This window comes from Myripristis murdjan, chromosome 19, assembly GCF_902150065.1.
Source record: "Myripristis murdjan chromosome 19, fMyrMur1.1, whole genome shotgun sequence".
NCBI classification, from domain to species: Eukaryota; Metazoa; Chordata; class Actinopteri; order Holocentriformes; family Holocentridae; genus Myripristis; species Myripristis murdjan.
Window position 1 is genome coordinate 23836987 of NC_043998.1, and position 12483 is coordinate 23849469.

A 12483-nucleotide genomic window follows, 5' to 3' on the forward strand; every position below is an offset into this window, starting at 1 on the left:
TGTTATTATTTTGGTCTTATAGTTTTATTTGACGAGAGAAACAGGAAAGGCAGGAGAGGGAGAGAAGCGACGACCTGCAGCAAAGGGCCTGAGGTCGGATTCGATCCCAGGACGCTGCGATCGGGACTCAGCCTTAAGGGGTGGGACGCGCTCCCTGACAAAAAACATTCACGTTTCTGCCGGTGTGCCGATCGCCCGGCAGTCTCGTCCCGTCCATGCGGCGAGGGGGAAGCAGGAAGCGAGGGGTTAAAGTCACCTGGCACCAACGAACTCCTGCAGAACTACGAGCCATGTGATCTTTTTCCTTTGGACGCCACTTGTTGTGCGTTGTGTGATTTAACTGCCTCAGTTTGTTCAGATTCCTCAGTGTTTGGCGGACCTGTCCCGTTGTGTGTTGGATCCCAGCTCTCTCACTTTATATCACATAACTTCTTCAGTTCGTCAAACGCCGTGGATTTGACGTTGGACACTGTCCTCTGTCCAAACGGCGAGCAGAGCCCTGATGTCCTCGTTGATTCTTCATTTTTCTTTCCTCTGCTATGTTTCTGCTACAAAGCGAGCTGCTGCGCTGACTTATCAGCTGCACCGCCGCACCGCCCACATCCAGATAAGCCCCGCCCACAGTCAGATAAGCCCCGCCCACCGGCCTTAGCTCCGCCTCAGCTGGGTCAGCCCTGTCTGGCCTGTAGGGATCCTCTGGGCCCTCAGCAGCTGGAAACTGGGCAGGACAGGCCCACTGAGGAGCCAGCAGAGACCGGAGGAGACCGCGGAGATGCAGCCGGCCTCGGCACGCAGTAACACGCCCACGTTTGGTGCCACAGTGGAAAAGCAGCTGGTGACATGAACTACCCACTGGGAAGCTCCTCTGAGAGCTGCATTACATGTCTTCAAGGCCTTTTTCTGTTTTCGCTAGTAGGAACACTGAGGTGATGTGAGCCTGTGATTATTATGCCATGTCTGTATTTCACTTTGTCGAGTCAAAATCATGTTGTATTTCCTCCGTTGTATACATGTTCAGTGAAGTCTGGACCTCAGTGTCGGGCCGTTTGTTTTGTGCTCGTTTCGTTGTGCAAGCAGAAGACCAAACCTCGGCTCGTTGGTTTGACTGGCCACTGGACCGATCACCGTGACATCACTCAAGGTTCCTCTTGTGCCTGGAAAGTACCGACCCTGTAGAAGGAGCTAAAAAGAAAAAAAAGTCCCTCAGAAAACGGCGTCCTAAGAGCTGCACTTGCTCCCAGTTCCTGCTGTGCAAAGACAAAAAAAAAGACGGCAGCTCCTCCAGATGTTCTTGAACTTTAAAAACGTTCCTCCGGTCCGAAAGCGCCTTTAAATGATGATGCGATGTCAAGCTGAAACTGTTAAGATGCTTTCTTTGTTTTTAACTTGTTCTTCTTAAGGCGACTCAAAAAGGAAACATGTATTGATGGGGTACTCCTGCTGTGAAAAGATTTACAGCGGTGATTCGGTGACTGAAAAACGAATTGATTGGCATCATGCAGCTGTTGAAGACAAAATACAAGTCCAGTGCGTTTGCTCGTCTCCACATACCAGAAGCAGATCGTGGAACAGATGATGGGACATCTTTTTTGTCTTTGTAAAGAAAATATGATCCAGTAACGAGACCCCGCCGTGCTGCTGAAATGCAAGATCCTGTGCCGCCTGCTGACACCGAACATCTCCCGTCAAAAGATACGCGTCAAGTATCACATCCGATGAGCGTTGATACTGATTGACCGAGCTGCACCGATCCGTACTTTAATCAGATACGAGCCAGAAATTCACAGCGAGCGCGTACACGAGCAGCGGACGGCAAAATGACGCCTTGTTTTAATGTAGACGTGCTCTGTTTCGCAGGTGTGGCGTGTTTCTCGCTGGACGAGGTGGAGTCGGCGTGCCACAGCCTGCAGAGGATAGCGGAGCAGGCCCGGGACGCCGAGGAGACCGGCCGCTGCTTCCATGACGTCATCATCCCGCAGCTGCTGAGTCTGGCCCTGCAGGCGGCCGTGCAGGGTGAGGCGCCCCGTCCCGTCCCACAGAAAACCTCATTTAGTCCCAGCTTCAGGGCTCAAATCTTGTTTTTTCACACGATGAAAAATCAGCTGGTGTCATGAGGTAATCCCACACTGGGACGATATAATCCCACTTGTTTCCAGCACTGATCAACTTGTTTTCTGAATTTTCTGGAGTCGAGTGTCATTTTCTTGATCCTGGTGGCTGATCTGATTTATTCTGCCTTGTTTCTACATATATATTATGTTATACCAAAGTTTTTATGGTTCACTGAAACTAGATTTGAAAAAAAATAACATTTGTTGCCTGAAATGAAAATAAAAACTAACTGAAATGATATTGTATGCTTACAAAGCTAACTAAACAAAAAATCGAAATATACAGAAAATGCCTTTAGTTTTAGTCTTTGTCGATTTGGTCAAATTCATTATAAGAGATAATTTCACTTGTTTCAGGTTTTTTTCTGGGAGGAAAAATCAGAGTTATTATAATTTTGTATTTTTTATTAGTTTTTATTTTCGTCTAACTTTTTATTTGTTTTCACATCAGTTCAGTTTCAGTTTGGTTTTTATTTTATTTTATTTTTTTTTTGTTTTTTTGTTTTACTGGTTCGAATTTTTCTTAGTGTCAGTATTAGTGTGAGTTAGTTTTTTTATTCTGATATTTTTTACTCTAATGTTTGTGTCATGTCGACGTCTCAGTCTCAGTGAACATCCGCTCCACCGCCTCAAGACTTTTAAAATTTTATTTTAGTTCATTATCTATGAACACAGTATTGTTTCAATTAGTTTTCATTTTTTCTAAAGTCAGTTTTTTTTTGTTTTGTTTTTTTTGTCACACCTAGTTTTAGTTTTATTTAACCATAACAACTTTGGTATAAATATGTACAAACAGGCAGAATAAATCAGATCAGCCACTGGGATGAAGAAAATGACACTTGTTTCAACAAAATTATGGAAACAAGATGATTAATCTCATCCCACTGGTGGATTTTTTTACTTAGTGTGAAGAAAAATTTGATTTGTACACTGAAGGTGAGCCTAAATAATTCAAAATAGCATTTCTTTTTAACTCTCCTACATCCCTTTCATTAAGCCCTAACCTAATACTGACTATTGATAATTAATGTAATCTTTTGTGTCACACTTCCACATTAATCAAATGAGAGGATGCAGCTTGTTTTAGTCAGCCTTTAGCGCCCTCTCCTGGCAAACAGCAGGAACTGCAGCGACACTGACAGGCAGAAACAAACCTCACTCATCGCCTCTTTGATTTTATTATTTTATTTTACATGGAGACATGATGAACAGTGTGTTTGGGGGTGACGTGCCTTGCTCAAGGGAACACAAAGATGCTCCCTGTTCTGATCATGTCTGTATAAATCAGGTAGAGCCTCATTAACAGCTTCCTGTCGCCGTGCAGGTGAGGCTTCGCCGCGTGGCAGCAGCCCCCTGGCCGAGGAGGCCGTCCTGTCGGCGCTGGTTCCTGTCATCAGCACCGCCTGCTCCCGGCAGCAGCCCACGTCAGTACACACTCACACACACACTCACACACACACACACACTGTCTTAAATTTTGTTAGCTCTCTTTAAAGCAGCAATATGCAGTTTTAAAATCTGAAATCTCACAAAAATCCTATAGTCATTAATTAAATTTTATTTATAGAAAACAAAGTCAAAAGTAGAAATGTGCACAGCTCCAAATCTTAAACATGAGTCCAAGAATCAAATAAACCGGCACTCAAAGTTCATTATTCTTCTATTTATTGGGAGCAAAATAAAGAGAGCCCACAATAAATAGAGGACCATTGAACTGTGAGTGCTGTTATTCGGCTTGTTTTATAGAAAATTAACAAACCATCCTGATAAAATGGGCGTCCAGGACACTGATATTTACCAGTTCACACTGCTGCAGGGCCTGTAGTTTTATTTGCAGACAAATTTTCTATTCTAAAAAAGTCTCTTCCAGCCCTCTGTTTGCTATCTTTCCTTTGATTTGTTAAATAAATTTTTTAAAATTGCCTGTGTAGTGGCAGGCTCTGCCCTTGTAAACAAATATTTGTCAAAACTACACAGTGCACCTTTTAAAAAGTCCAGAAAAGTCCTAAAATAAATTATCACAAATTAAAGCGGCGCTCAGGGACTTCACATGTTGGCGGCAGTGAGAGCTCATTGTTTAAATTGTTAAAATTATTCAGCTTGTATTTACTGTTAGATCAGTTGTTTTTGATGTTTTTGTTTCTTTAATTTTTTCTGTTTTGCATTTTAAATCTGTCATAACTTTGGCTTTTTGACAGCCGCACATACCCCGAGAGCTCTCCTGTGCTCTGTTTGTCAGGTTTTTTTGTGGTGTGTGTGTGTGTGTGTGTGTGTGTGTGTGTCAGTGTTTGCTCTTCAGTTTCCCGACACACTCCCAGGTGTGTGAGGTTGATGTGGTTTCCTCTCGGGGGTTTTCTGTCTCACAGATTCGCGGCTCAGACGGCGTCGAGGGCCGTGTCTCTCTTCCTGGACGATGATGTTTCCTTCCTGCCCGACAACTCCTTCCCCTCACACATCCAGCTGCTCAAGGTGTGTGTCTGCGTGTGTGTGTGTGTGTGTGTGTGTGTGTGTGTGTGTGTGTGTGTTAAATGAACAAAGCAGCAGAGAAAGAGTAACTGAAGCAGAAACCGGCTGGTTGAACCTCTGACCTCCACGACGTCTCCAAAAACGAAACGAGAAACAAAACAAAAGTGAATTTGCAAAGGATTCTTGTTTGGTTTTAAAGGAACGCTGCAACGTTTTGGGCAAAATCGCCTTTTTTCCGACTTCCCCAGACTGAGACCAGATGTTGGACACCATTTCCACCTCTGGACGTCCAGCGGTTCAGTTCAGTTGGAAAAAAAAAAGGGATTTTGCCCAAAACTTTGGAGAATTCCTTTAATTAACCCGGAGCAGCAGATCGTTTACTGTCAGAGATCTGTGAGCGTGTTGATTTTTTCACAAAATCGCTCCACCAGTCCATTTTATCAGCTGAATTAGAAATGTGACTCTTTTTTTTTTTTTTTTTGGTTTAATTTGTATGTATTTGTGTTGTATTTGTAAATCTGTTGGTTTTTCAGGAAGCAACACCAGTTTCTTGGCAATTTTAGTCTAAAAATACAACCATTTTTTTGTGTTTTTTATCACTGAACAGTTGCACATTATTAAATAGAGAACCAGCTAACTGTGTGAAAATATATATATATTTCATGTCAGTGTGTTGACACGTTGTTTTGCTGTTTTGGCAGCAGCAGCAGCAGCAGGACGAGTCGTGGAGGCGGACGCAGCTCGTCTGCCTGCTGATGGGCTGCGTGTGCTCGCTGCCACCGTCCGTAAGTCACACGTCAAACACGTCAAACACTGAGACCTGAACGTGGTGCTGACGGAGAAACGCTGCCACGGACAATGAAACACACACACACACACACACACGACAGGAAGAGACATAAAGACACAGAAACACACAGGATGCAGAGTCTCCGTTCTCACACACGAGCATCATCGCTGGACAGGATTTGTGATTTCCTGATGATCTTTTTAAACCCAGCAGTTTTTTATTATTTTATTTTTTTCAAATCAGTCCAAACTCAAGCTTGAGCATCATGTGGTTTTACCAGGGTCCTAGTTTATTACTGGTAATGAAAATGAACTAAACAGCGAAAACTAGCTGCGGAAAACATTTTAACTGAAAATAACTGAAATAAAAATAAAAACGAGTATTCACCAAAAATAAATTAAGTAACTGAAACTGTGCTGTGTGGTTATAAAACTAAAATCAACTAAAATTATGGAGGAAAAATGTCTTTAGTTTTCGTTTTTGTCTGGTATGTTTTTTTGGCCGTGAAATTTATCTTCCAGTTGTTGTTTTTTTTTTTTTTTTTTAAATCTGTGCCAGTTTTTACACTTGGATAATATCCCTCTGTTTTGTTTTCACAAAATAAAAACTAAAGTAAACTAGCAAACCTGCTCTACTAATGCAGCTAAACCAACAAAGTCAAAATGAAATAAAAAAAAAAAATAATAAAAATAATGCAAATTGCAAAGCTATAATAACCTTGTACGGGTCACACAGTATGTACCAAAATATCAAAATGAGTTCATTTGTAGTTTATTACAGAATTTAAAAATTATAATTCACATTACAATATTAACAAATCAGAATCTGAAATATTTAATTGATCTCTCAGGGGGAAATATTTACCTGAGATATTAGTTTGGACAGTGAAATTTCTAATATTTTTAAATAACATTTGAAACAGTCAGATAACACTTTTATCTGTTATTATAATTATTCAACAGTGACAGAAAATGCAGCTGTAGGAAAAATGAACAAAACATTTCTGCCACCTTGTAATGATCAGGTGTGATGGAGAAAAGCTGCAGTAATTTGTGATTCTGGGCTATACAAATAAATAAAAAAATACAAGAAATAAAAGAAAAGAAAAATGGATAAAAAAGACAAGAAAAGTATTTTAAATTGTTGACAGAGGCCTGTTCTGGTGAGTCGAGCAGGAAGACGAGGGTATTTTGAAAGCTGTTCTAACCGAGAGTTTTGTGCAGTGTTGGGCAAGCTACTTGGAAAATGTAGTGAGCTAAGCTACCAGTTACTCTGCATTAAATGAAGCTTCACTACACTGAAGCTACCCTCCAGATAATGTAGCAAGCTAAGCTACAATACAGTGACAACATGTAGCTTAACTACATCAAAGCTACTTTTTTTTTAATTTTTTTTTTTTAACATGAACCAACTTCATTCCAAGTCACTGCTATCTTAGTGATCAATAAAACTGTCAGTCAAACAGAAAGTCAGGCAAAAAATGTTCAGTTCAATAGTTGATGAAACTGTGCTCTCTCTGCTTTTACTGCTACTAACCATGGCAACAAAAATACACAACATGCTTCACATAATAATAAAAAAACAGGTAGTGCATTTATACTAATGTGGGGGAAGTGTGTATATATGTTAGTGTGTGTATATGTGCGCACACCTGTGTTTGCATGTAGTTTCTGCCTCTGTGTTCCAAAGTTTTTTCCTTATTAGTGGATAAGGAGGCCAGGCATCCTGATCTTTCTCACCAGCTTTCTTACCAGCTGCTTGTTCAGGCGACACACGTGCTCGTGTCCCGCTGCAGCAGACAGTTAGGACAGGTAGGACAGGTACGCGACGTCAAACAGAAAAGCGTCTGTCGGCTACACGTACAGGTCCGTGAGCGGCGGTGACGTCACCCACTGTTCCCGATCTATGTCAGATGTCAAACCGCAGCAAAAGCTCCGTTGCGTTTAAGTTTGAGAAATGGCTGGGAAAATGTAGCTTCTGTGGACGCTACCGCGCTATTTGATCAGTAAAATAGTTTCACTACTTAAACGCTGTTTGATTTGGAAAACAGCGACGCTACGACCACGCTACTGACAAATGTAGTTAAACTAGTAACGTCGCTACTTGTAACGCCGCTACTGCCCAACACTGGTTTTGTGTGTGTGTGTGTGTGTGTGTGTGTGTGTGTGTGTGTGTGTGTGTGTGTGTGTGTGCGTGCAGGTGGAGCTGCCTCAGGTGGAGCGGCTGCTGTCCGAGCTGGAGGAGCTCAGCTGTACCTGCAGCCACTCGCTGTCCCACACCTCGGCTGCTAAATGCTACGCCGGCCTGCTCAACAAGCTGCCGCAGGGTCAGTGTGCATCCTCACACACACACACACACACACACACACAGAGAGAGAGAGAGAGAGAGCAGGTCGGGAGGCTAAGGAAGCAGATTTGAGCCAAAAGATCAAACAAAACTTCCTCGGGATCAAGCAAAAACACAAATTTGAGAAAAAAAAAAAAAAAAACACTGAAGAAAAAAAAAAATCTCAAGTTTTACTTTTGAGATGACATTTTTTTTCTCTCTATCAAATTCGTGTTTTTCCTGATACTGAGGAAGTTTTGTTTGATCTTTTTGGCACAAATCTGGTTCCCTAGAAAGTCAGTTTGGAAAAAAAAAACAGAAATATAGATGTGTAGCTTTAAAAACATAAACAGCTGCTGCACGCTGGTCATAACAACAACATCAATATTCAATATCTTTATTGAATTAACGACTGATATTGATGAAAAAAATCACAGCACAAACACGAGAGCCGAGCAGGTCAGGCTTTTCAGTCGTACCTGCTATGAGATCATTATTTTTAAATGAAAATATCATGTTTTGTAAGTTATAATAACGGCAGCAAATATAAAATCTGACGGATATTGATTTTAAAGCTGATCTGATCGTCCACAGATCTGATTGATCTGATTGGTGCACCTCAGCTGATGTTTAAGTTTGAATTTATTTCACTCCCTAAGAAGCAGCACAAAGCGAGTGTTTATATTGACTTATTTTCAAAAGTGCTTGGAGAAAACTTTCACCAGACTTAAAGAAATGTAAGTGATGTGCTGTAACTGTAAATGTGCTGGTGTTTGTTTTGCTGCCAGGGGAGTTTCTGGACGGGCGGGTCCAGAGGACGATGAAGAGAGTGTGTGTTGAGCTGGACTCTCCCTCCTCTCCTGTCAGGACGCAGGCCTTCACACTGCTGCTCTGGGTGAGACGCCCACACACACACACACACACACACACACACACACACACACACACACACCGCAACACGTTCATGAAACACACAGGTGCAGCATTTTGACTCGGTCGTGTCTACATGGTAACCCTAGATTTGTGAAACGCTCACACACACTCGCACACACACACATTTGATTCAGCTTGACTCCACTCTGACCTGATCCTTCACCCTCTGACTGCATTTGTGAGAGATTAGCGAATCTAGGGTTACCTGCTTGGACTTTTTTGGCGGCTCGCCCTGCCTGTGTCGCTCGGCCGGACGACCCCCGTTCAAAATAAATGGGGGCGTTCCTGCTGGATTCTGTGTGAATGAGTTCTTAGACGTTTTACTGCCTTTTCCACCAAGTCCTTCATGTTGCTGCAGCTCCCATAATCCCTCAGACGTACTCAGACAGACCCGCTCCGTCTCCTCCGTCTTTGACTTCCGGGGTCGATATTTGAGGAAAAAGCTCCTTTCTCTTTGCCGCGTTTCAAAGCTTCTGTTTTAAAGCGCGGTGAAGCAGCGTTTGGTTATCCGACCCTCTTCTGAAGTGCTGCTCGTGACGTTTCCTCGTGGGAATAAATAACACGACTCCTTTCCTTCAGGGAGACGTTATAGAGCAAGTACAGGGTGACCCCAAAAAAACGGGAATCTTTGAAGTGCGTGTTGGCAGACATGAGCAAGTGGCAGCACAATTTTTAAAAAATGAATATCCCATCATTGTTTCTTAAATGGCATGTTTTCAGGTTTCAATTACTACGAATAAAATATTTTTCTTCCATCACTCTTGGTTTTATTGGATTGTTAAAAAGTTCCCGTTTTTTGTGTCACCCTGTAGATATAAATACAATCGATATAAGCTCTCCTTCTTCCCTACTTCCACAGCACTTTTGAATAAATTACCTGCTACACTGCAAAAAGTCAAAATCTTACCAAGATTATTTGTCTTATTTCAAGTAAAAATGTCTTATTTCTAGTCAAAATATCTCATTACACTTAAAATAAGACATGATCACCTCAGAAATAACTTGTTTTTAGACAATTTTCACTTGTTTCAAGTGAAAATCTACTTGAAACAAGTGAAAATTAGCTTGAAACAAGAAACAAATTTTGCCAATGGAACAAGCAAATTTTGACTTGTGACACAGGTGAACAAGTAAAAATTTGCTTGTTCCATTGGCAAAATTTGTTTCTTGTTTCAAGCTAATTTTCACTTGAAACAAGTGAAAATTGTCTAAAGTCAAGTTATTTCTGAGGTGATCATGTCTTATTTTAAGTGTAATGAGATATTTTGACTAGAAATAAGACAAATAATCTTGGTTTAAAGATTTTGACTTTTTGCAGTGTAGAAGTTAGGTGCTCTCTCTTCCTTCTTTTGTCCCCCTCGGGTGGGCAATTTTGATTGTTATTACTGTTAACTTATCTTTTACGCTGTCATGGTTTACCATGTTTATAATTATAATTTATTTTAATGTAATTCAGCTCAACAAGTGCTTTTGCAGGGCTAAGGACTCGTGCACTTTTTACACTTAGGTGGGGCGATGCAACATATGACTCAGTGTGAAGTCAGGCACGGACTCGTGTTTATGTCATGTAGTTTTGTTTTTTTTTTCTTTTCTGTATTTTAAATGTTGTATTGAGTGTGATGCACTGTACTCGCAGCTGAAGCACTGGAGTCCACGACCAATTTCCCCTGGGGACAATAAAGTCATTCTGATTCTGATTCTGATTCTACTACAAATATTAAACTTTATCTATGCAGCGGTGTTCAGAACTAAGCTGCAACGTGCTTTACGAGGTTGAACAAAGATTAAAAACATCACAGGAGTAAAGGAAAAATAAAATCAGGCAGTTAAAATAATACAGAAAATAAATAAGGAACAGAATCTGCCACAATAAAGATAAAAAGAATCAAAAACACAACAGAAATAATGAAAGTAGTGACTGAATGCTCTTGTCTTCAGGTGGCCAAGGCTCTGCTGCTCAGATACCACCCTCTGACCTCTGCCCTGACCGACAAGGTGAGCACACACACACACACACACACACACACACACACACTTTTTTCACTATGCAAGTTTTTGCTTTAAACAGAATTAAAGTTATAATAAATGTCATGGAAATGGTCATTCGTTCTTTGTGACACTGTCTTTCTCTCTGTGTGTGTGTGTGTGTGTGTGTGTGTGTGTGTGTGTGTCGCAGCTCTTCTCTCTGCTCGGAGACGCTGACCTGGGCCCGATGGCGGCCGACGGCTTCTCGCTGCTGATGAGCGACTCCACCGACGTGCTGACCCGCTGTTGCCATGCCGACGTGCGCATCATGTACCGCCAGCGCTTCTTCAGCGAGAACTCGGCCAAGCTGGTCGAGGGCTTCAACTCGGCGCCGCAAGGTAACCACGACAACAACAGTGACCTCACCACCTTTTGTTTGTTTGGAGGGGCGGCTTGTTGTTGTTTTGCATGTTATCCATATGTAACTTACTTTCCTTTTGCCTATTTATTTATTTAATTCATTTTTTTTTTTTATCCTACTTTCATATTTTTATTGCCGCTTGATGAACCTTTAGGGATCTGTTTGATAGTCTTCCTACACATTTTTATTTTTTAATTTTTTTTATTTTATTTTTCAAACATTGTTGTCGTCTCCACACAAATTCTCTCTTACTCGCTTTATTTATTTATTAATTTATGTTTTTATTTATTTATTTACTGCTCTGATCCAGATCAGCTGATGATGAATACGTCATAAGTCAGCATGAACTTAAATCGATTCATCACAAATAGCGTCTATGTAATAAAACGTTCCTGTAACTGTGGGCCAATCATGTGAAATAAATAAACCAAAACACAAAATCGATAAATAAACAAAAACAGGATTCGGAAACTTGACTGAATAATATCTGCACACACGACACTGAACGATGAATGAAGGAAGAAATCAAACGTGGGAGAGTTAAAGAATCCCAGACAGAACGCAGACACACACACACACACACACACACACACACACACACACACACAGAGCGGTGCATCAGAGCTGAGGGCCGATGCTCGTCTCTCCTGCAGCCGCTCCTGCGTTCAAATCCAGTTTGGTTTCATCCGGTTGAATCTGATTGGATGTGTTTCCCGTCCCTCGTGCAGAGAAGAAGCCCAGCTACCTGAAGGCTCTGTCCCACATCGTCAACAAGCTGCCCAAACAGGTGCAGGTCACCGAGCTGCCAGCGGTGAGTCCAAAAAATCCGAAAACACATCACCTTTACATTTCTAACCGTCAGTACGCCGTCACATCAAGGTTTTTATCGTTAATGAAAACTAATGGAATAACAAAAACTAGGTGTGGAAAAAAACATTTTGTTAACTGAAATAAAAATGTAAATGAAGCTTTACAAAAAACTATAACAGAAATTGTATTGAGCATTGATAAAACTAATTAAAATCAGATAAAATTACAGAGAAAATGTCTTTAGTCTTTAGTTTTCAGACTGTCAGTTTATTTAGTTGTTCTTCTGTCCTGAGTGAAGACATTTTTTTTGTAATGGTCTGATGTTTTGTTGAGTTTTTATTACACACAATACTGTGACCTCTGACCTTTGGTATTGGATATAAACTGGATATATGAATGAATGAAAACAGGACCGTTTATTTCCAGTTTGCTCCACTTTTTTTGATTTTTGATTCTAACGACAAAATCGAGAAAACGATGTGACGTCTGTTTTTTCATTTCTGGTTTGAAAACCAAAAAGAGGAAAATGTTTCTCATCTTTTAATTTTAAAGGAAAAACAAAACTTAAATTTGTTTCATTTTTTAACTTTAAAGATAAAAAAGGATTGCACGTTGATGATGAGGGAGAATAGAGGTCCGTCTTCATCAGGGTTTGGTCAGAC

At 41.0% G+C, this 12483-nt stretch overlaps 1 protein-coding gene across 2 annotated transcripts in view; it reads left to right on the top strand.

Moving 5' to 3' along the window:
- Nucleotides 1–12483, top strand: part of mms19 (MMS19 homolog, cytosolic iron-sulfur assembly component) — a 38301-nt gene that overhangs the window by 21470 nt on the left and 4348 nt on the right. The window contains exons 19-27 of one of the 2 annotated variants that reach the window (XM_030077209.1): nucleotides 1858–2013; nucleotides 3436–3535; nucleotides 4478–4580; nucleotides 5279–5362; nucleotides 7567–7693; nucleotides 8481–8587; nucleotides 10564–10620; nucleotides 10802–10988; nucleotides 11740–11822. In XM_030077209.1, the coding sequence (XP_029933069.1) occupies nucleotides 1858–2013; nucleotides 3436–3535; nucleotides 4478–4580; nucleotides 5279–5362; nucleotides 7567–7693; nucleotides 8481–8587; nucleotides 10564–10620; nucleotides 10802–10988; nucleotides 11740–11822 (1004 nt within the window). The remainder of the gene's footprint in view (nucleotides 1–1857; nucleotides 2014–3435; nucleotides 3536–4477; nucleotides 4581–5278; nucleotides 5363–7566; nucleotides 7694–8480; nucleotides 8588–10563; nucleotides 10621–10801; nucleotides 10989–11739; nucleotides 11823–12483) is intronic. The other variant, XM_030077210.1, reaches the window with a different exon arrangement.